The following is a 25,761-nucleotide window of genomic DNA, read 5'->3' as shown; positions in this document are numbered from 1 at the left end:
GGTTTGGTGTACAGGTAATTGTTACCCAGGTAATCAGCATAGTAACCCATTGGTAGTTTTTAAATCTTCATCCTTCTCCCACCCCCCCCAGCCCTCCTCAAATAGGCCTTGGTGTCTGTTGTTTGTTCCCTTCTTTGCATCCATGTGTACTCAATGAAGACAACCATTATAAATATAAAGACACACAGATAAATTAATAGCAAAGGGATAGAGAAAGATACACCATGCTAACACTAATTGAAAGAAAGCTGGAGCAGCTGTATTAATTTCAGGCAAAGTATGCTTCAGAGTAAATATGTATACACACACATACACATGTATCAAGGATAAAAAGGGACACTACATAATGATAAAAGGGTCAATTATACAAAAAGACATAACAATTGGTAATATGCATGCAGCTAACATAATAGAGTGCCAAAATACATGAGGCAAAAGCCCATAAAACTACAAGGACAAATATAGTTAGATTCTCTATTTTAGTTAGAAACTTCAACACCCCTCTATCAGTAATTGACAAGTGGGCAAAAAATCAGGAAGGATAGCATTGAACTACGCAGCACCAATCAACTGTATCCAGTTGACACACAGAATGCAGCATCTAACAACAGCATAATACACATTCTTCTCAAGCACATATGGAACAATCACCAAGACAGACCCTATTCTGGGCCATAAAACACACCTTAACAAATTTAAAAGAATAAAAATCGCCGGGCGCGGTGGCTCAAGCCTGTAATCCTAGCACTTTGGGAGGCCGAGGCGGGTGGATCACGAGGTCAAGAGATTGAGACCATCCTGGTCAACATGGTGAAACCCTGTCTCTACTAAAAATACAATAAATTAGCTAGGCGTGGTGGTGCGTGCCTGTAATTCCAGCTACTCAGGAGGCTGAGGCAGAAGAATTGCCTGAACCCAGGAGGCAGAGGTTGTGGTGAGCCAAGATCACGCCATTGCACTCCAGCCTGGGTAACAAGGGCGAAACTCCGTCTCAAAAAAAAAAAAAAAGAATAAAAATCATACAAAGTATGCTCTCAGACCGTAATAGAATAAAACTATAAATTAGCAACAGACAGTAGAAAAATTTGGAAATATTTCTAAACACACTTCTAAGTAACTCATGAGTCAAAGAAGTCTCAAGAGAAATTTTAAAATATTCTAAACTAAATGAAGATGAAAATATAACTCATGAAAGTGTGAGCAATGCAGCCAACATAGAAATGTGCTAGAAATGAAAAAGGATCTAAAGTCAATAACCTAAGCATCTAACTTAGGAAACTAGAAAAGGAAGAACAAATTAAACTCAAAGTTAGCAGATGAAAAAAGTAATGATAGCAGAAATCAATGCAACTGAAAATAGGAAATCAATACATAAATGAAAAGTCAATAAAACTGATAAGCTTCTAACCAGCTTAACCAAGAAAAAGAGTAAAGACACAAATTACTAATATAAAAGCAGAAGAGGACTATCACTACTGATCCTTCAGATATTAAAAGACTAACAAGGAATACTGTGAAAAACTCTATGCCTATAAATTTTAGTAATCTAGAATAAATGGGCCAATTCCTGGAAAGACACAATCTATCAAAATTTACACAAGAATTAGACAATCTGAATAGGCTTATGACTATTTAAAAATTGAATTATTTATTAACAACTTTCCAAAGCAAAAAACACCAGAGCAGACAGTTTCACTGGTGAATTCTTCTAAAAAATATAAGGAATACATGAAACAAATTATCTACAGTCTCTTCTAGAAATGGAAGCAGAAGGACTACTTCGTAACTGTTTTGTAAAGCCAGTATTAAGCTAATACCAACACCAGACAAAGACTTAACAAAAAGGGAAAATTGCAAACCGTATCTCTCATGAACAAAAGGGAAAAAAAAAATCAACAATATATTAGCAAATTAAACCCAACAATATATAAGAATAATTATACATCAAAACTAAGTGAAATTTATTTCAGGTATGCAATGTTGGCTTAACATTCAAAAATCAACCAATGCAACCTATCCTATCAATAGGCTAAAGAAAATCCAAATGATCATATGAACAGATACAGTAAAAGCATCTGACAAAACCCAATACCCATTCATTAAAAAAAAAAAAAACAACAACAACAACTCAAGAATAGCAGGAAACTTCTTCAACTTGATAAAGCATATCCATAAATAACCTGTAGCTAACCTTATACTAATAGAGAAAAAGTAGATTTTTCTTCCCTAATACTGGAAACAAAGTAAAAATATTTCCTCTCACCACTCTATTCCATATAATTCTAGAAGTTCTAGCTAATGCAACACAATAAAATAAATGGTATGCAGATTGAGAAGGAAGAAATAAAACTGTCTTTGTTTGCAGACGACACAATTATCCATGGAGAAAATCCTAAAGAATCAAAGAAACAAAAAATTTGTGGGAACTAACAAGCTTTTATATAAAGTAAGTTTGTAGGATACAAGGTTAACATACAAAATCATTTGCTTTCCTGTGTACCAGCAATGAACAACTAATATCTGAAAGTAAAAACAGCACCACTTGTATTAGTACCAACAAAAGGAAATACTTCTCTATAAATCTAAAAAGTAGAAGATCTACATGACTACAAAATTTTGATAAAAGAAATAAAAGATGACCTAAACAAGAGATATTGCAGGTTCACAAAGGAAAAATACTGCTCAAACGTCAATTTTCCACAAATGGATCTATAGATTCAATAGAACTCCAGTCAAAATCCTAGTAAGTTATTTTGTGGATATCAAAAAACTGAAAGATAGGGAAAGGAAAAAGACTCAGAATAAGAGTCTTATGCTGAAGAATAAGAAGAACATCAGAGGACTGACACTACCTGTCTTCAAGACTTACTATAAAGCTACAGTGATCAAGGCAGTTTGGACTTGTTGAGAAAACAAAACAGACTGGTGGCCCAGAAGTAGACCCATACAAATGCAGTCAAATGATCTTTAACAAAGGAGCAAAGGCAATCCAATAACTGATAATAATCTTCTTAATAACTGGTAAAAAGCTAGACATTACGTGCAAAAAAAAAAAAAAAAAATCAAATCCAGGCACTGACCTTACATCTTACACAGCAATTAACTCAAAATGGATTAAAGATCTAGGTATCAATTGCAAAACTATAAAAGTTCTAGAAGAGAACGTAAAACAAAACCTGGGTGACCTTGGGGTCAGTGATGACTTTTTAGATACAATACCAAAAACGTGATATATGAAAGAAAAAGCTCATGAATTGAACTTCACTAAAATTAAAAACTTCCTTTCTGTCAAAGACACTAAGAAAAGAATGAAAAGGCAAGCCACAGACTGGGAGAAAAATACATGCAAAACACAGCTGATAGAGGAATTGATTCTGAAACAGACAAACAACTCTTAAAACTCACCACTAAGACATAAACAAACCCAATAAAAAATTGGACAAAGGACCTGGAAATCTTAGCAAAGAAGATATACAGATGGCAAATAGTCATATGAAAAGATTGTCAATATCATATGGCATTAGGGAATTGCAAAAGCAATGAGATAGGACAGCAAAACTATTAAAATAACTAAAAATCCAAAATACTGGTAAAACCAAATGCTGGTGTGAATGTGCAACAGGAACAGGGAGCCAGTCAGCCAGTCTGTAAAGGATACATACTGTCTGATCCCAACTACATGACATTCTGGAAAAGGCAAAACTATAAATTATGTTTTTTTAAAAGAGGAGGAGGAGTAAGTGCAGCACGAGGTATTTTTAGGGCAGATAAACTATTCTGGTATGTCACTATAATGGTAAACACGATGCTATGTACTTGTGAAGCCAAAACCCAATAATCTATACAATACAAAGAGTTAAAACTAATGTAAACTATGGACTTTACTTAATAATAATGTATCCATACTGGATCATCAATTCTAACAAATTTACCTAATACAAAATGTTATTAATAGGAGAAACTGAAGAGCGAGTAGGGAAGGAGACAGTATGAACCCTTTGGACTTTCTGCACAATGCTCCTGCAAATGTAAAACTGCTCTAAAAAATAAGTCTATTTTATTTTTTTTTTAAATGCAAGCCAGCTGCCTATATTGTGCAAGCAGTCCTTCAAATATGAAAATAAACCAGGAGCAAAGAGCAGAGGGACTACAATGAATACAATGTAAGTGACACTGACAAAGACAAAAACAAAAATTCAACAGAAATTTTAAAAAATTAATTTGTATCTTCAGAAATATTTAATTGTTATTATAAAAAACACAATAGAACAGAAGGCTGCTATTAAAATAGATCAATTAGCAATCATAGAAATGACCTCATGGAAAATTAATTTAAAAAAAAACCTTCCTACTATCAAAAATTCAAGACTGATCAAAAAAGTTAAGGTAAATTTTACAAAATCAGGCATTCAATCAAAAATTGACAAACATGCAAAACAAACAAAAAAACAGGAAAATATGACCCATAGTGAACAAAGGAATAAAACAAAAACTAACTCAGATGATAGCAGACAGGAGATTAGAACAGTTGTTGTATCTGTAGTCCATATATTTAAAAATGTAGCTAGAGGAAACACTGAACATATATTTTAAAAACACCCAAATTAAACTTCTAGAAATGAAAACTACGATGTCTAAAATGAAAAATACAGTGAATAGTTTTAATGGCAGATTAGATATTGTAGACAAAATATTTGTTAATTTAAGGATATAGCAACAGATGATATCCAAATGAAACACAAAAAAGGAAAAATGGGAGACAGAGAGGAAAAAAAACCTATACAGCAGTGAGGTACTGGACAACGTCAAGGAGTCTAACATATCTGAAACACAGGTCTAGCATGTCCAGGGGAAGAAAAGTAGATATTTGAAAAAATTATGTCTGAAAATTTACCAAACTTGATATGAACTTAGTTAAAATCTAGCACGATAAAGAATAAGAAAACTGCAAGGAGGCACATCATAATCAGATCCCTTCAAATGAGTAATAAAGAGAAAAATCAGAAACACAGAGAAAAAAGATACATTATGTACAGAAGATTAAAGAAAAAAACAATGGCAGATTCCTCGTCAGAAATAATGTAAACCACAAGATACTGGAGCAGTAGTATCTTTAAAGAACAGAAAGAAAAACCTATCAACCTATAATTCTATACCCAGATAAAATGTCTTTCAAGAAATGGGGTAAAATTTAGACTTTTTCAGTTATATCAAGCTGAAAGAATTTATAAGTAGAAGACCTGCATTACAAGAAACATTTTAAATTAAGGAAAGAAAAAAATACTTCTCATTGAAAGAAAATGATACCAGAGAAAAACCTTGATCTAGACAGATGAATTAAGGGTAACAAAAATGATAACTAAGTGAATAAATATAATGTTTTTTCCTTACTATTTAAATTTCTTTAAAAGATAACTGAAACTGTACTGCAAACACTATAAAAATGTATCATGAAATTTATAACATTTGTAGAACTAAAATACATGGGAAGGGTACAGCATAATGGCCGGTAAGGCTACATCACTGGGCGATGGGGATTTTTCTGCTTGATTGTAATCTTATGGGGCCTTTCATGTGATCCATCACTGACTAAAACACCATTACGTGATACATGACTGTAACTGGGTATTATTTTATATTTCAAAAAAATGTTAAAGAAATGGGAAGTATATATGAAAATTACAAAACTACAGAAGGAAACAAGACAAATAAAAATTCTTGTTTTTCAATGGAAAGCCTCAATATGTCAATTCTTCCCAAATTAATCTATAAATCCAATGCTATTCCAAATCAAACCAATTTTTTTTTTGGTAGAGGGTAAGGCCTTAAAAAAAACACTAAGCATATACATATTAAAATAGCCAGAATATATTGAAGACTAATAAGAGACATACTGAAATCAAATTTTATCATCATTATGAAGCTACACTAATGAAAATCCAGTATACTGGCCAAGAAATAAACAAATAGCTAATGAGCTTTAAAAAAATTGCCAAAAAAAAAAATCTCATAATCTTTTAAGACTGCTTAAAAATTTGGGGGGGGGGGGGCTGCATTCAAAACCATCCTGGGCCATGTGTAGCCCATGGGCCATGGGTTGGAAAAGGTTGGTCTACACAGTCCCTGTAATTTAGTAAATTATAAAAGTAGCATTTCAATATGAGTGGGAGAAAATAAATTGTTCAATAAATGGTGTTGGGACAACTAGCCATTTATAAAAATATAAAGCTGAATTTCTGTTATACTCATTTTCCAAATTCACTTCAAGAAAGATTAAAGATTAAACATTCAAAATATAACCAGAAAAATGTGAGTAAATATTTTTGCAATTCTGAGCCAGGGAACTTGATATGATAATAAAAAGATGTTTACATGTAACTATAAAAGCTGTTAAACCTGTATAATGACCAAAAACAAATACCTGTCAAAAGACAAGTGACAACCCACCAAAAATCCCCACAATATAGAATTATTATCTTTAGTACATAAAGTGCTCCTCCAAATCACTAAAACAGAGACAAATAATCCAATAGAAAATTGGTCTAAGGACAAAAAGAGGCAATTCACAGAAGAAATATAAATGGCCAGTAGACCACGAAAAGATGTTCAACTTCTCTAAAAACCATGAATTGAACAATGAGATGTCTTCAACAGTGTGAGGCTGTCTACAGTGAAAACTGTTACACCCATCAATATAGGTTAATAAATTACCCAGAAATATAACTTGGTGTGAGGTAGTAATATATTAATAAAAATGATGCAATCAATATATATAAACGAACATGGAAATATACAAAATATATATTAATAAAAATGAAAAAGTTGCTGAACGATACGTATACCATTTTTATTAGTAAATTAAAGAGAACAGCACTTTCAACTCCTTAGCCAAAGCCATTCTCTTCCAATGCTGGTCAGGTAAAACATGAACAAGACTGTTCCCCTCTGTAATCTTGAGCTTGACACCTTCAGAGATCTAATTCCACTCCCACAGCTGCAATAATCAACAGCAGAGTCCAAAGCTCTGGTTTCTATTATCTAGTCATTTCTAGTATGAGGTTCTGTTGTCATCCAGAATTCACAAATCAATTAAATATTGCCAAATTTTTCTTCACAATGTTTCTGCTATCTAGCCTTGGAATGACACTTAGATTTCATCTATTGTGAACTTGTGGTTGCCTCTAGGAATACAATAAATAGTCAGAGACCATGTCTTAACTCAGTAGAAAAAAAGTGCTGTGATTGCTGGTATCTGCCATGGATACACAGATCAAGGACTTACTCTGTTTTTTGCTATAGAGGTATCCTATCTTTTGGCTTCCCTGGGCCATACTGGAAGAAGAATTATCTTGGGCCACACACAAAATCCACTAACACTAACACCACTCTCACTAGCTGATGAGAAAAAAAAATCTCACTATATTTTAAGAAAGTTTACAAATTTGTGTTGGGCCACCTTCAAAGCCGACCTGGGCCACAGGTTGGACAAGGTTGCTCTAGAAGCTGCCACGATCCAGGTTTCTTAGTTAGATCTGATGTGCTGAACCAATAAATAAGAAATTTAGTAAACATTAAACTATTAATTATTTCTATTGTGAATAATAATTTCCAATTTTCCCCTTCTCCAGATCCTTCCTACCTTGAAATTTTTTGAAGGAATCTTAGTATTTCCTTACTGTCTAGTGAATAAAATTCAATTCTTAAGATTTGAAGTTCAAAGATCATCTAAAATCTAGCCTCCATATGCCCTTCAAACTTACCATCCACTATCTCCCAAGCAAGTATCATTCTCAATTCTAGCCAACCAGTCTACTCAATACCTCCTAAAATTCTATACACATTTTCTATCCCAAACTTTCGTTTACACCAGGTGTCCCCAAACTGTGGCCCCCTGAGGCCATTTATCCGGCCCCCCCCCACACTTCAGGAAGGGGCACCTCTTTCATTGGCGGTCAGTGAGAGGAGCACAGTATGTGGCGGTCCTCCAACGGTCTGAGGGACAGTGAACTGGCCCCCTGTATAAAAAGTTTGGGGATGCCTGGTTTACACATTTCCCTATATAAACACTCCCCAACTAACGATGGTTCTACTCACAATTTTTCAGCTTTACAATGGTGAGAAAGCAATATGTATTCAGTAGAAACTATACTTTGAGTACCCATGCAACCATTTAGTTTTATGCTTTCAGTGCTGTAGTCAATAAATTATATAAAATATTCAACACTTTATTGTAAAACGGGCTTTGTGTTACATGATGTTGCCCAAGTGTAGGCTATTGTAAATGTTCTGAGCAGATTTAAGGAAAGCTAGGCTAAGCTATAATGCTTGGTAGGTTAGGTGTGTTAAATGCATTTTTGACAACAGTATTTTCAACTTACAATAGGTTAATCAGGACATAATTTGTATAAGTAGTAGAGAATCTGTACCTGATAAGTTGCTACCTTTTATCTGACATCAATTCTACAGGCTATTTAAGGTCTTTATATTCAAGTCCCACAATGATATACTATTACTCAAATTGTGTGTGTGTGTGTGTGTGTGTGTGTGTGTGTGTGTGCGTGCGTGTTACAGCTAGTTTACAGCATATTATCTTTTTGTGCCTAATTTTTGTCTTCCTCAGCTATACAGTGAATAACTGAGGGGATAAAGCCTGGATTTTCCTTACCACTCCCTCATATTCCAAGATACTGGGGGTTGTTATATACTCAGTAAAGTCCTCAAGACTTGATTATGTTTTACTAATAAAAATTATTTTAGTTTCTAACTAGTTTATGCATCCATTTATGTATTAGTAAAGAAGCTGATTAAGTCATATATATGTCAGACATATATATATTATCTTTTATATATATATTTCATTTGATCACATTTGTGTAAGGGGCTTTTCTGATTTACCTCTTCAACGTTACTCTACATTTAACTAATTAGTCTCTTTAAAAAAGGGTTACAATTCCTCTACCATGCATTCACTCCAAAGAGAAAATGTTTTCTAATTAATTTTACTCTGCTATATGCTATTATATCACTATAAATCTCTTAATACTTCTGAAACTACTAACATAGATGCAATAAATAAGATTTATTTTGTATTATACTGTATTTATGAATATGATTAAGTATGCCAAATGTCTTCTAATTACTAAATACTTAATACAGCAGATGCTCAAATAACATCCTTTTGTTCAATGTCATTTCATTCAATGTCCTTTCACCATAACTTTTTTTTTTTTATTTTTTTTTTAGAGAACAGGTCTTGCTCTGTTGCCCATGTTGGAATGCCATGCTATTATCATGGCTTACTGCATCCCTGAATTCCTGGGCTCAAGTGAACTTCCTGCATCAGCTTCTAGAGTAGCTGGGACTACAGGCATGAGCCACCACTAACCAGCTACTTTTTCTTGTACAGATTAGGTCTATGTTGCCCATGCTGGTCTCAAACTCCTGGCTCCAAGTGATCTTCCTGCCTCAGCCTCACAAAGCACTGAAGTTAAAGGTGTGAACCACCACACCCAGCCCATAATTTTCCTTTGATGAAGAAAAAAAAAAGTCCATTTCCAGCTGGGGCCACTGTCTGTGTGGAGTCTGCAGTTACTCCCCACATCTATATGGGTTCTATGGGTACTAGGATTTCCTCCCACATCCCAAAAACATGCACATAAGTTTCACTGGTGTGTCTACATTATCCCAGGATGAGTGAGTGTGGGTGTTATGTGTGAGTGCACCTGCGACGGGATGATGTCTTGTCCAGGACTGGTTCTTGCCTTGTAACCTGAGCTGCCAGGATAGGCTCTAGCTACCCGAGACTTAAGTGAAGTAACTGGGTAAATAATTATTTTGTTTTTATTACTTTCTTAAATGTGCTACAACTCACATTTATTTCAATAAATAATATTAGAAGTGTTTTTGGCCTTATTTAGAAGTTTGGTGATACATCTGTGACCATAAATATGCTATAGAAACTTAACTCTTATTTATATAAATTACCCTGTGGTAAAACTGGTTTCATTATGTGTTGTGTTTTACCTAAAGTCACAGTTTCCAAGAATCCATCAACAATACTAGGTGACCAATAAGAATTATATTTATAGTTAACAATGTATAGTCTATTACTGTGATTAAGAATGTATAAACTTGTTTTGTTTCTAGAACCTTTATAGTAACAGTGAACACTATTAATAAAGCTATGACTTCCAGACAGAATAACTTATAACAAAGCTCAACTCCTATCTGCTCTTTTAAAATATTTCTACTCAAAAATAGAATGGGCTACCATCATTTCAATTAAGATGATTTATTTTAAAAATCTATAGGATATGGACAAAAGTGAAATAAACGAGGCTACTACAAACATGTGTTTCCTTTGGAAAATGTTGATCTTACCAATTTTTATAAAGACTTTTAGAAAATCTTCCTATAGAAGACCAGAATACTGATATACACGGTAGGAGTGTGGCTCAGCAGCGAAACAAGTAGAACCCGGCTCCTCTGTACTTCGGCCAATGCTTAAGCAGCTCCAATTCTACACGTTATGAGGAATCTTGAATGTCCTAATCAAATCTACTTTCTAATCAAGACTTTATTTCTATACTCTAAAATTTTATATTACTTATAGATACAATTTTTACATTAAGTAAAAGATAACTTTTTAAAACAATACTGTATTTTAAATAAAATCCCTACAACTGTCCACAACAGAGAGATGCCAAACAGTGACTGGCAGAACTTGGTATATGGGACACTGCTCAGAGGGCCCAACCACATCTTTCCTAAGAAATGTGCTTTCTAATATCCAAAGCACAGCAAGAACAGAAGTTGAGTAAGCAAGGAAGAGAGTAAAAGACAAAACCTAGCCCTTGGCATCTTAAAAGGCTGCCTAATTTACACATTCACTTAGGTTTCAGAAAAGTTCTGTCAAAGGTTCTATTGTCTCTGGTATGCTGCTTCAGGAACACAAAATTCACTAATATAATAAGTCATAATTCTAGCACGTTGTCCTGTACATTAAATTTTTTTTTAAAAAGCAAAGATTATTTTAATCACATGAATGAATCCACATAGTAACCTCAATTTTGAATCAGTCTCTAAAACAACCAAGTCAAGTCAATTCACTATAACTAGTAACTCTACCACTTAAACTAAAAACCTATTTTTGTAATACTGGAAAATAAGCTGCAACATGTAACACCTATAACATCACTAACACAATTTCATCTAGAATTAGGATTCTAGATGGAATTGGTTAACAAAAGAGAAAGTCTTAAAAATAACTCCCATCTTAATCAAAAAAGTAGCTTCTAATAACCCAAAATACATTATAATTACAAATAATAATTCTAAGTTAGCTAAGAGTTGATAATTCTATTACTAATGCCTTTTAATTCTGTTCACCTTGGTGTTTTAAAAGTGAAATGACTATTTAAAAAGCTGAATTAAAAATAGGAGTTTTCAATGAAATAATTTGGGATTATCTATATTTTGCTTAGACATATGCTATCTTTGTCTCTTAACATTAGGGCTGTCCTTTCCCTGGTAGAGTCCCTGCCATCTAGAATAGTCAAACTGTTTAAATATTAAAGCTGAGAAGACTGGAATTATCTTGGCCAACCCTTCATTTTCAAATTAGAAAAGTGAAGTTCAGGAAGGCAGAGATGGCTGGGCGCGGTGGCTTACGCTGGTATTCCCAGCACTTTGGAAGACCCCGGAGGGCAGATCACCTGAGGTCAGGAGTTCAAGACCAGCCTGGCCAGTGAAACCCTGTCTCTACTAAAAATATAAAAATTAGCCAGGGGTTAGTGGCACATGCCTGTAGCACCAGCTACTTGGGAGGCTGAGGCGGGAGAATCATCTCAGTTTCCCAAGTAGCTAGTGCTACAGGTATGCCCCACTAGAAGAGGTTGCAGTGAACCAAGATCGCGCCACTGCACTGCAGCCTGGACAACAGAAAGAAAAAGGAACGCAAAAATTCCTGTTCACATTCACAATTTATGGTAACAGAGCATGGACTAAAATACAAGACCTCCTAACTTTTTCACCAGGACCCCTTTCTTCCTCTCAGGCTGCCCACTCTCAAAGAGAGATATTCAAGCTTCTCCTCAACTTTTAATCTTTTAATTTATACACTCTACAATTAACTGACTTTAAAATTGTTAGAAATAATGAACCTAAGTCAAAACAAATACAATATAGAGTTGAAAATTTTACTCTAAATCCTCCCTGACAATAACAGAAAACCTAAACTAAGCACTGGATAGTATTAATAACAACTTCCTTTCAGATACGCCTCCAAACTCCCAGAATACTTTGTGTTATGAACTCTAAGCACTTTCCATAATTATTGTATTACTCTTAGAAATCCTTTACTAAGCCCACTTTACAAATCTGGACATGAAGGCTGAGACTAGTTAAGAAATGTTCCTATCTTACAGAGCTAAGAATAACCAGAAACAAAATTCATAATCCAACCCTGTTGAATGCTCCTGAATCTCTTCTTGTGCTTACAGCTACCTTGCATCACATACATTTTTGTGCTAATCTTTTTGTTCTATACCAGACAAGTTTATCTTTTCATCTTTGTATATTCCAAATCCAGTGAATTTTAACTTTTATCTTTCCTTACTACTCAAGGTGAAATATATACCCAGCCCAAACCTTCCACCAGTGGTGCCTTACTCAGGCCATCATCAATAATACAATGATCCCTCTATGCATGTCTTCCCCTCTATGCCTATTTACGAATCCCTATCCAAATGGTCTGATTTAGAACAGAAACCACTGTTAGACAACTATTAGCACCTAGATTCGTTCAGCAAAAAGAATTAAACCACTTTGGTTGCTTAATAAATGAAGACTAAAGTCCAGATACCATGTGCATTACAAACTGAAGGTCTTAATAACCTGATCAAACAATGAAAAATGCAGAATCAGTTCCTAAAAAATAAACAAGTGAGCATTTATAATTATTTAATCAATAAGTATTTACTGATCTGTGTGCTAGAAGTTATGAAAATTATAGAAGACTAAAAAGGCATAAAGTCTATCTCCAAGAATTATATATAAAGTGGGGGAGGGGAACTAAAGAAAATAAGCAAGTTAAAATAAGTGCTGAGGAATTAAAGGATATAAAGATTAAAGTTGATTAATAAAATGGCTTAAGTATCACTAAATCTAGAAAATCAACAAACCAGGTGAGTGCGGCAGGGAAAGATAATGGTTAGTAACAACTCAAATACATATAGACCAGAGATGGCTGTAGAGGCATAGTTTAATGCTTTATTTTTTCCTAATCCTTAGTCTGTCACTTATTCAGGACTATATATGTTGAACTCCACTTAGCAAGATTGCACAAATTCTTCATATAAAATTAATTGTATCACACTACATGAAAGACAACAGATCTAACTTAGTAACCTTGTTTATAACCTTCTTAAATTTGCTCCCATAATACTATCAGCTAATGAATGGTATCAGAACTATTTGTATAAAAGTACTTATCATATATTTACATATTACAATGAAACCTCAATTTTCACAAAATATATTTTTAGAAACTGCAGTAAAACAATAGGCTTACTCCTCCATGAAGCCAATCACCAATCCAGAGTCTCATTAGCATTTAGGCATATTTGCAGCGAATGAGAATAAAAATTATGTTTCTGTGTACTTTTTCTGTTGCGGTTATAATGTCTGCCTTTATTGAAATTACCTTCCCTCACCTTCTATATATAACTGGGACTAATTTCTGCTGGAGACTTTAATTGTCCTTGAATTCCCAAAGCACTCTCTTAATTCGGGACCTCATCATATTTCACTGGTACAACTATAAAACAACTATCTGATTTCCTTTGTCTTTCCCTCACAATCCTCAATCCACCTTCTATACTGCCTCCACCTTTCCCCTGAAAACTTTCTAAGTCAAATACGATCTCGTGAGTACCCATTAAATAGTGCAATACTTCCTCAACTGTATCTCCTTCTTAGTTGTGAAATGTACACTGAGATCTTAAGAGGTCAGAGAAATGCTATACTTAAAGTATTTGGTTTAACTTAATTTAGCTTCAATATGCGAAGTATAGACCAAAAATTGAAGGAAAATCTATTAATTTCCAGCGTGCTCAAGGATTATCCTATCAGACAACGTGGACTTCAGCAGTGGTTTTCAAACTGTGACATACTTTAGAATCTTCTGTCAAGTTTGCTGAAGATAGACATGGCCAAGCTTCGCCTCAGACCCAGTGATTCTGAGTATTATCTAGGAATTGGGCCTAGATATACGCATTTCTCATAATCTCTACTATGATTCCAATGCATACCTAAATCTGACAGCCCAAGAAGCCCTCCTTGCTCCCTAACAAACTTTTCCTAATTTTTCAAGCTGTTTCGTACCTCTCATCAACCTGGGGAGTACCTGTTAATATAAATATTCAGTTACGATCCATTCTAAAAAGCTTTTACTCATCCTCTCTCCCACCATTCTCTCCTTCAATCCTCTAAACCTTTATAAAAATAGTTTCCATACATTTACACACAGTCTTAATCCACACAACTACCCCATGAGAAAGCATCCTTGTTTTACAGACGAGAAAACCAAATCTAGGACAGGAAGCTTAAGAAACTTGTCCCAAGTGACCCCCAGTTTGAACCCACATTTGCTGATTACAAAGCCACGGCATTTTCTATTGTAACGAGTAGCCTCTTACATATCACTCTGAAGCACTGACTTATTTTTCTGTTTACACATTTCCTTTTTTAGACATAGGAAGCTCCCTGAAGACAATTATCAGCCCTTCCAGATTTTGACCTCAATATTTAGTCAATAAATGTTTCTTGAATGAAAGAAGAAATGAAGCTCCTCCAAAGCTCTGACTATAACTACTTCTGTTTTAGTTCTTGAATTCTTAGATAGACCTTTGAGTATACTTCTGCCTAACACATTTAGTCTGACCTGTAAACTTTATTACTGGATTAATTATGAGACAATGTATTTCAGTAATGTTTTAAACAACAACAAGAAAAAACAAACAAACAAACTGCACAATCAGCAAAGGGAGGAAAAGATTATTTTAAAAATTAAAATATCACTTTTACTTTACTATTAACTAGAGACTTCAAATTTTAAAATTAATATTTGCAATGACTTCATCCCAGAAAAGCAGGCAACGGAAACAGTGTAGTTTTAAATGACAGAAATTCAAAAGGTAAAGTTGGATAATAAAAGATGGCATAAAGAAATTAAGCACTGAATACTGACAGCCTATTCAACAATCCACTTATGCTAAGCAACGTGCAATACCATTTTTCTCTATCACAATATTTTTCCCCATCTGTCTTTTTTGAAACCAGTAAAGCTATAGGTAAGCACAGGAACAATTAATATACTTGTGTATAAATGTAATGTCCTTCCTGCCTAATGTGTCTGGTATGTAGAACACAGTAAAACTACTTCCTTTTTGATACAGATTACATAGTTAATATAGTAAACCAGCAACAGAATTTTTTTTTCATTGGAGGTAACTACCATTCAAAGTGCTGGAGATTTTCCTAAACTGAACATTCCCAAACATGAGTGGTGCGTTAACAATCTAGTATTTTAATTGTATTAGTTTTTGGTGAAAAAGGCAAAGTGGTTATTCCTTTAACACCACTTTTAGAAATAAATCAGGAACAAGAAAAAAAAATACCCTTCTAAACCAACATGACGTAGTGGAAAGTACAACGGGAAGGGACTAGACATGAGGAATCCTGGTATTCTAGTTCTGGTTACATTACAAATTGCTGCATGACTTGGGCTCACTGGCTCGGTTTTCTCATTTCTTGAAAAAAGCGTGTGTGGATGGGGAGGAGCTTGCTTATCTTTAAAGTTGTTACCCCAAATTCTCATTTAGAGCCACTATCCTTGTTTCATTCTTCCAATCAATAAACTCAATGTTCCTTAAGGTCTAAATTCTGAAAATATGAAACAAATCTGAAATTGAATGGAACAATTCAATCTCCAACCGGACAGCACAAAATACAAAGGGTGGACTCCTACGAAGTTAACAATTAATCCAAGAACTTTCCAGAAATTCACTAATCCTAACTTCTTAAAGCAGCAGATGAAATCTGGTTTGGCATACCTAACATTACTTTAAAAAGTTATTAAATGGTATTGCTCTGTTGAAATTTCCGTGTTTTCTGGGTTCCAGTGGCACATACTCTGCAGGTGCTAGCAAGCAAAGTGGAAAGAGACCCAGCCAGTATTTCAACAAACCACACTTCAACCCAGTCACCGCAGTATGATCCCGAAAAGGCCTACACCACAAAGCAGAACCTCCCCACCCCCAGAAGTGCCAGCAGCCAATGTAATGAATGCTTCCGTCAACAACACACATTCCCCTTCCCACAGCAGAACTGCTCGCTCCCAACCGGCCATCTGGGGTTGGAATTGGCCGCACGGCACCAAACTAAGAATCCTTCTCGGCCCCAAAAGCCAAGAACTACCAGAGGCTGAGGTTTCCCTGCGCATGGCTGCGGGGAGAGCAGCACCCGCTCCCATCAATGCGGGAAAAAAATCAGTGGGAAGGAGTAGAAACCAGGTCTAGGCAAGGTTGCTGGAGAAATAAATCTTGTTTCTCTTCAACGAAGAGCAGTAACATTTCTTGCCCTCTCTCTAATCCGAAGAGAGCCCAAGATCTTGTACTGGACTTCATTCCCTCCTGGAATCCTAATGAGAGATTAAAAACCACCTTCCTTCCGCGATCTACCCACTCCTCAAACCTGGCACTGTTAAGGAAGGTACCCCCAGATCAAGCAGGAGGAGGTGAAGTGAGAGCTAGAACAAGGGCCCAGCTTTTCGGACCAAGCAGCTCGTGCAAAAAAAAAAAAAATCCCCTTGTGGCCGGAGAGTAAAGTTTTAACCAGCAGCACGGGCGCGGACCGAGGCTCGGCCAGGCTGGAGGACAGGCCTGAGGAGGTGACACTCCCTTGTTCTCCAGCAGCTCGGGAAGGCGGCGCCCGACCGCCCCGGCTCGCACCCAGGGAGCAGGGCTAGGGCGCCGACGCCGGGCCCGGGCTGGGGCCGAGGCCGGCGGGAGGCCTGGCCGACAGCGGGACCCTCCCCACTCGGCTCCCGCCTCCTTCCCCACTCCCACTTCCCGGACCCCCAAGCCCGGGCCCGTGAGGTAACGTCAGGGGTGGCGACGCGGGTCTTGGCCACTGACCACACATTTCTTGCCGAGGAAAGTGAAGAGGGACTCGTTCTCCTGCGGGGTGAGCAGCAAGGACCCCACGTTGGTGACCCTCCGCGGCGGTGGCGGCTGCTGCTGGACGGAGCTCATGGTTTCGCCGGCGGGGCTGGGAGTCCAGGGCCGTCTCCTCCGGCGAGTGGACGAGAGCTCGTTCCCCCTCTCAGTGACAGGGGCGGGGAGGAGCGGAGTCAGAGGCGCCGCATCTCGCAGCTCCTCCGGCGCGGGGAGGAGGAGGAGGAGGAGGTCGAGGGACGCAGGCGCTGACAGCGAGCCACCTTCGGGCCGCGCCGAGAGAAGGGAGCTCCCAGCTCCCGCCCGGTCAGGCTAGGGCCGGATGGTCGTTGTCCTCGCACTCCGGCGACTGCGCTAAACTCCCAACTCCTCCCCCAACCTTCCCGCAGCGGCGGCGGCGGCCGCACAATCCAACATGGCAGCAGGGGCGGGCGAGACCACAGGACGGAGGGCGCGGGGGAGCGCGCCGGAAACGCGCGGCGGGAGGAACCCCCCACTCGGCAGCGCGCCTCGCCGCGCCGGCCCGAGGCCACGCCCCCTTCCGGCCGACGCCGGGACGCGCGGAGCTAAGTGGGATCCCGGTTGGCTCCGGGCGCGGGCTTCCGATTTCGTTCTCTGGCCTCTGGCGTCTCGGCTGGTCTGTTGGGTACCCGGACCCAGCTACTACTGCTTGGAGAAAGAATGTATGGAGACTTGCCGCCGCCGCTACGCCGCCAGCCTTCCGTGGCCGGACGCACACCTTTACGAAGCGTCTATGAGGACCCAGGGCCCCTCCTTGGAATAGCTCTTACTTCTCAGGCGCACCGCGGCTTAGAGAGGCCTGCAATCTGAAGACTGAAACCTAGGAAGATGCGCTCTGCCCTGTGCCGGCTGCGATAGGAGCCGCAGGTGCCTGGGATTTTCTCAGACTTTGTCCCAAACTTCAGCTGTGGGAGTGGAAGAACAAACAGGCCTCTCCCATAATTGTGAAAGAGAGCTCCCTGATGGATGTAACAAAAACAAATGCACTTGACTTCCACCGCCTGCCTGGCATGTCACGTGGGTTCAATGTATGTGTCACATTTAAATTCAAAGTATTTTCTTCTAAGGGCTCTGGACACTTTTTTCTCCCTATATCGTGAATTGGAAAATATCCCAGCATATTACAAGTTACCTAAGATAACTCCCTTTGTTCTGTAAGTTAAATACTAAACGGTTGAAACAAAATTTTGTAATATAGAGATGATGCAGACTGCAGTGAATTATCAAATATGCATCTCACTGTTCTCCACGTTAAACATATTAACACTTGTTGCATAGATTCATGTCTGCTAATTGCTAAATTTCAATTACGTTATACGTTAAACTTAAGACACCTGTAACAATTACACTGTGGTAAAATTGTTTGATGTTAAACATCTCTGATAGCTCCCAATAGAAATCTCTAATATACTTACCAGACTGATAAGCCACTATCAATGCACTTTGAAAATACTATAAAATGTTAAAATTAAAGCTGCCCTTAATGAAATTGGCTGAACAGGAATAAATTTACAAAGGAAAATGAGAGTGGATAGCCTTGGGAGTTTCCACATAAAAGATGGAGATTTCAAAGTTAAACTTGATTAATAACATTAGGGTAAAAAGTGAATTAAAAAAACAACAGGACTATTTATAAAGTAAGTAGGTTTGGAAAGCAGTAGTAGAAATATAAGTCTGCCGTTGCCTCTGAATTACAGCTCTAACAAACCTAGAAGCTAAATCACTTTGTCTTTTACCAAAAATGCAACTCCCATAAGTTGAAAGCACAGTGACAACAGAAAGCATTACAAATTCTTGAGAATAAAAATTACAGCTCTTCTTTTAAAACCTTTGAACAATTATAGTACCAGAAGTATAAGACTTAAATAGGCTCAAGTTTTACTTCTTGTTGTGAGTCTTAACAACCTTATGAACTTTCGACAAGTTACTTCTCTGCGTCTCAGTTTCCTCATCTGTAAAATGAAAATAATTTGTGTCATACAGGTACAGTCTAAATGAGGGTAATTACACCTAAGTTGTGAAATACAAAATTACAACTAGATAGGTATAAGTTCTAGTGTTTCGTAGCACTGTAGGATGACTACAGTTAATACTGTATAGTTTCAAGTAGCTATGAAAGTATAAGTACAAGTACAAGTATAGTACCAGAAGTATAAGACTTAAATAGGCCCAAGTTTTACTTCTTGTTGTGAGTCTTAACAACCTTATGGACTTTCGACAAGTTACTTCTCTGCGTCTCAGTTTCCTCATCTGTAAAATGAAAATAATTTGTGTCATACAGGTACAGTCTAAATGAGGGTAATTACACCTACTTCAAAGTTGTGAAATACAAAATTACAACTAGATAGGTATAAGTTCTAGTGTTTCGTAGCACTGTAGGATGACTACAGTTAACAATACTGTATAGTTTCAAGTAGCTAGAAGGATATTGAATATTCCCAAAACAAAGACATTATAAGTTTTTGAGATGATGGATATGCTAATCACCCTGATCTAATCACTATACGTTTTATGTGTTGCAACATCACTATGTACCCCCATAAATATGTACGATTATTGTGTCTATTAAATTTTTTTAAAACTAAAATATTATGAGATATTTTTTAAAAGATACCACTTGTAAAGGACCTGATACATAGTGGTCACTTAAGTATTAGTTGTCTGCCACTGACAGTCCTTGCCTATGATCTGTTCTGCTTTCCCTAAGCTAAGGAGTCAAGATTTGATATATGTATTCTTACCTTTGTTCTAAGTCTGACTCTTGAAAAAATGTCCTTCAAATTTATAATTGTACATAATTTTTCAAAAATACAGTGGAGAAATTGATAGCAGAATTTCTGATTAGGCCATATATTATGCCAGATAGGCTACATATATTCCAGTGTGCCAAAATAAAACTTTTAAAACTGTAAATCTAGAGATAGAATTCTGTTAGCTTCTAATTAATAAAAACTCAAGAACAGCAAATTTTATGCTAGAAATACCAGCTTTTAGAACTTGTAGACCACCAAACTATTTTGCAAATAGGAAAGAGTAGTGGGAAAGGGCTGTGAAAAAAAAGCCGTGAGATGATAGGTAAATGGACAGTATCTGCATTGAAGAATCTTACCTCATTCTGAGAATTATTGAATACCAATCATTTCAAAACCTCTTACTAGCCTAGACTATTGTTTTATTGATTTTCTTTAAGGAATTTTATGACTTATCTAAATGTAATTTTTTTTTTTAACTATTTGCCCTTCTTCTGTTTTCTTTAGACTTGGAGATGGAAAATTAAGACCACAGTGACTTTTTTCCTCAGCTCCGACCTTTAATTTTTCTCCAAATTGTTAATATAGTACTTTGTCCATAGAATTGCAATTTAAATTCTTCTCTTGTACCCTTCATTGTTATTTTTGTTTTTCTGTCGGCTTTTTCTGACTCTTTGATGTTCTTAAAATGTGGAAAATGTAATCATGAACATTTCACTGGAAATATGACTTCCTTATTTAAGCCTGTGAACAAGCAGTATTTGGGGATTCCCCCCTTACCCTATATAAATGATTCTATTTTTTTCATACTCATCCTGATACCAAGCAGTACTCCCTGTTTTTGTTTCAAAAGTTTTAGAAAGTACTTTCTGGCCGGGCGCAGTGGCTCAAGCCTGTAATCCCAGCACTTTGGGAGGCCAAGGCGGGTGGACCACGAGGTCAAGAGATCGAGACCGTCCTGGTCAACATGGTGAAACCCCGTCTCTACTAAAAATACAAAAAATTAGCTGGGCATGGTGGTGCGTGCCTGTAATCCCAGCTACTCAGGAGGCTGAGACAGGAGAATTGCCCGAACCCAGGAAGCGGAGGTTGCGGTGAGCCGAGATCGCGCCATAGCACTCCAGCCTGGGCAACAAGAGCGAAACTCTGTCTCAAAAAAAAAAAAAAAAAAAAAAAAAAAGTAGTTTCTTTCATTCATTCTTGATAGCATATCCTCTATTTAGCAGAACACAAGATGTCTTTTCTCTGTGTTTTCTTTGGCAAGTTAATTCCTTATCTCAAATTCTTCTTACCCAGTTTGAGAGACTGGATTTTATCCAGGACATAAGCATTGTTTCTCTTCAACAGAGTATCTTGAAGTTTGTAAGCTCAGTTAAGAAGACTCCAGATTTAATCTAAATATATATGTGTGTGTGTATATATATATATATATATATATAATGCATATGCTAGAAATATCAGCTTTTAGAACTTGTAGACCACCAAACTATTTTGAAGACAGGAAAGAGTAGTGGGAGAAGGCTGTGAAAAAAAGCTTTATTGAGGTATATATGAATATAACCCAAAAAAGGCAATTTTTACATTTAATTTCTTCCATTTGACTTTCTTTACCTCAGCTAGAATCTGTGCTAGTACTTTATTTTCTTCTTTCTTTCTTTGGTAGGATCTTTTAAGGTAAAGCCCTCATTGTAACAGAAAACATTAGGGTAGCTTATTATGGAAATGAGGCCATATTTTCAGATACATTCCTGCTGTTATCCTTATGGGTACTTTGCAAGCTTTTCTTGTTCTGGTTCTTTGTTATCCATTTTTCTTCTTTACAGATGTCATTGTTTATGTACTGTTACAAGTCCTCTGAAACACCCTATTCCCCTTGCTAATGTTAATAATTTAAAATGTAGTGACATCCCTTACTGTGGGGAAATGTAAAGGTGGCTGAATGCACACAAGGGCATTCAGCAGCTATTGTAGCCATAATTGCTGCTTGGCTATGGTAGGACTGATTTATAGAGACAGAAAAACAGCAAATCTGAATACAGCAAATCTGGATTTGCAGAAAAAGTCCAGGGGCAATGAGTACTACTTCTCCCATGCAACCTCCACAAATGTCATGTGTTTAAAATGTTTATCTTGTAAAATATCTCTGCACAGTGTTATATAAATGTTGCATATAGCAATGCTTACAAGAATTTGTTCTAGTACATGTTATCCCAAGTTAAATGTTAATTGTTTTCTTTTTCGTCAACTAAAATCTGAAAAGTAGGCTAACACACCATTTTTTTCTGCCTCTCTTTTTAAAATTCATTTTAACTACAAACCTCTTTGGGGCTTTCTTTTTTAGGAATAAATAGTTTATTTACAAATCATTCTAATTTCTTATTGAAGTTGGTGGAAAATTGAACTCTTACTTATGCTACAGAATTACCAGTGATGGTTACTACCATTACATAGCCTAGTCTCCAGATGCCTAGTACTTACCTGTAATCAAGAAATGATTTGAAGAGCTAAGTATGTCATAGTTCCCTGAATGCTGCTTACTGGTTTTCTGGCTGCTGGTTTTTAATGTTAATGAATATTCAGTGGCTTATTATTCTAAATGAGAGATGAAAAACATTGGCTTCTTTATTGTAATGTGCTTTAGGTCAGTCTACACTACATTATAGATGAGTAGGTAAATTGGATACTTGGGATAATTTGAAGATGACACATGTCCCCCTTCCCCCATAGAAATTATTGGGGTCAAGGGTATGGTCTCTGGTACCACATAATGTTTTTAAAATCAATTTTTATTTTTAAACAAATGACAAATGCACGTAATTTTAAAAATCAAATTGTGTATGAAACGTTTAATAACATAAAACAGAAGTTACCTTCTTGTACCACTTTCACTTTGTTGGATTTTCCCTGCTCAGTAGTTTTCTTAAATTATATTTCTTTCATTTCTCCTATGTTAACAACTATAAAGTCCTTTCTTATCTTATTTTCCACATAATCAAGTATATCAGAAATCTATTAGATGCACTAATTTTAATCAGAGATCTGTCTCCCAAAGTCATTCATCATCCCATATTAATCTGGACTGTTGCTACATGGCTATTGTGTGGAATTGAGTTACTATCCTGGGATTTACCTTCATCTTTCCATGTTAGACCCTCTGTTTCTTGAAACCTATGTCATTTATATTGATATATTCCCTTGTTTTGGTAGTGTACATTCTTTAGTGGCTTCCTAAGAAAAAGTGCATAAATAGTAAAATTTTGAGACCTTGCATATCTGATTGTTTTATTCTAGTATCACCCTTGGTTGATTAGTTTAACAGGATAGAAAATTTCAGGTTGAATATTAGTTTCTTCAGAATTTGAAGGTGTTATTGATTTTGAATTTTCAACATTACTGTTGATATCTGATGTTATTCTGATTCTGATCTTTTGTATATCACTCTTTATGACCTCTAAAAGTTTTGAGAATCTTCCGTTTGTTCATGGAATTCTGAAAGTTGATGATGTACAATAGTGGAATACTTTTACATTTATTGTACTGCGTATTCCAAAGGCCTTTTTATCCAAAAACTCTTGTCTTTTAGTACTGGAAACTTTTCTTTTGTTATTTTCATATTTTTCTTCCCTTTAATATTTTTCTTTTTCTAGAATGCCTGTTGGTCAAATGTCAGATTTCCTGACTCATTCTATACAGTTAGAAACTACACCCAAGTTTCATTGTTGAACTACTCCAGTGAGCCCTTGACTGTTGTCATCTCTGGGCAGAGATACCATAAATTCACTGCTAACATTGGGAATTGAAAACTAGAATCTCTTCTGAGATTCTAAAAGCAAGATGTTTCTGCTGCCACCCTATGTCACATGCTCCTTCACTTTATGGGTTTTCGAATCACAGTTGCCCATGGGTGTGTCTGATTAGGGAAAGGTCACATACCTATACCCTACCTGCAGAAGAGCTGGAGATTTCAGGCTAAATGTTAAGAGTCTGAGATTCATAAGGTCAGGAATTCCATGAACGCAGAAAAGGTATTCAAAAGGTACTCAGCAGCTAGTGAATTTAAATAGAGACAGTTGGAACTTCAGGACACTAGATAACTGGAGAGGGTCTTTTTAAAGAAAAAGCAATAATATGAAAAATTAATGCTTTCCAGTATTATCAAGATGATAGCGTTTTTGTGTACTGAATTACATGCATGTTACATACATAATAAAATTGTAAAACTCTGTATCTTAGAAGTAAGCCGTCTTTATTTTTGCCTCCGTACAGTCTTTAATAAGAACTTTTATTCCCCACATGAACTAGGTTATTTGTCCTTGGAAAGTTGGTAACGGTTGAATGGGTTAGTATTATATGTTTATACATTTAGATATCATTTATAGATATCATTTATCTATAAATAGCTATTTGGCTGATTCATTAAAGAAAATTGAAGTGTAAGTCATTTTGGTATAATAATCAAATTTATTGTATATACAGTCAGTGATATACAGGCTTTTCATTTGTAAATTATAATTACTTTTTAGACGTTTGTCTCCTACATTAGCCTCAAGGCTCTCTAAGAGCTGGTATCGTGTCTTATTCATCTTTATATCTTTTTAGTCTTAACATTCAACTTATACATTATTCAATGTATATTTGTAGATCAAATGACCACCTTTGATTCAAATAAAAATATCTGAATTTTTTATCAGGTACAAAGATAGTGACACAGGATCTGAGATCAAATAAAGAGAAACTATAGGCTGGGCCTGGTGGCTCACACCTGTAATCCCAACACTTTGGGAGGCCAAGGTGGTTAGATCATGAAGTCAGTAGTCCAAGACCAGCCTGGCCAATATGGTGAGACCCCCATCTCTACTAAAAATAAAAAAAAATTAGCTGGGCGTGGTGGTGTGTACCTGTAGTCCCAGCTACTTGAGAGGCTGAAGCAGAAGAATTGCTTGAACCCAGGAGGTGGAGGTTGCAGTGAGCCAAGATGGTGCTACTGCACTTCAACCTAGGCGACAAAGTGAGACTCTGTCTCAAAAAAAAAAAAAAAAAAAAAAAAGAGAAACTACAGTCTTGTCCAAACTCTTCCACATAGTACTAAGCATGTGGTAGTCTGAGAGCACCTGGAAAGACAACACAATACATAAGAAACTGCACACAACTTAATGGGATCAGAAGCAGGGCTTGTGACAACAGCAATAGAAAGGAATGACCTTTACTTGAGATTACCCAGCAACCTAATTCAAGTCCAGAGGATAAAGTTATTTTTTTTTTTTTCCTGCGTGAGCTCAAGTGTCCAATCTGAGAAAAGAAAGGTGTTATATTTTAGGGATTTGGGGGAATAATAGTTTTTAGCATGATGTGATTTCAAAAACAGTAAGAAGTCTTGACATAAGCTTAGAAAGCAACTCTGGAAACATATGGAAGCAAATTCAGTATCCAGGAGCATTGGAAACTGAAGTGAAAAAAACAAAGACAAAAAGTAGGCTGGCATCCCAATGGACTGAGGGAGACTGGCCAGCAGTTCTCAAAGTGTGGTTCCCCCCTAGCAGCATTAGGATCATTTGGGAACATGTTAGAAATGCACATTCTCAGGCCCCACTCTTGACCCACTGAACCCGAAACTCTGGGGATAGGACTCTTCAGTCTATGTTTTAACAAGCCCTCATGGTGATTCCAATAAGCAGACCTTCAAGATGACATCCAGGGGATGAAATTTATCACCACCACCAGCCACCTTCCACCCTTCCCCAAGCATATAAGGCTTA

At 36.6% G+C, this 25,761-nt stretch overlaps 1 protein-coding gene and 1 long non-coding RNA gene across 2 annotated transcripts in view; one reads left to right on the top strand and one right to left on the bottom strand.

The window, feature by feature from the left end:
- WASL (WASP like actin nucleation promoting factor) overlaps nt 1–17,642 on the bottom strand; it is a 67,729-nt gene extending 50,087 nt beyond the window's left edge. Inside the window, exon 1 of the mRNA XM_003921031.4 lies at nt 17,196–17,642. Coding sequence (XP_003921080.1) covers nt 17,196–17,312 — 117 coding nt within the window. The 5' untranslated portion in view covers nt 17,313–17,642. The remainder of the gene's footprint in view (nt 1–17,195) is intronic.
- Nucleotides 17,643–17,706: 64 nt separating this feature from the next.
- On the top strand, nt 17,707–24,230 carry LOC141580046 (uncharacterized). Its single transcript, XR_012512037.1, has 2 exons — nt 17,707–18,283; nt 20,513–24,230. It is a non-coding gene; the product is annotated as an uncharacterized LOC141580046 (long non-coding RNA).
- Nucleotides 24,231–25,761: the final 1,531 nt, after the last annotated feature.

Source organism: Saimiri boliviensis, chromosome 10, assembly GCF_048565385.1.
Source record: "Saimiri boliviensis isolate mSaiBol1 chromosome 10, mSaiBol1.pri, whole genome shotgun sequence".
Lineage (NCBI taxonomy): Eukaryota > Metazoa > Chordata > Mammalia > Primates > Cebidae > Saimiri > Saimiri boliviensis.
The sequence above is the reverse complement of the archived record's forward strand: the minus strand, read 5'-3'. Positions and strand labels throughout refer to the sequence as shown.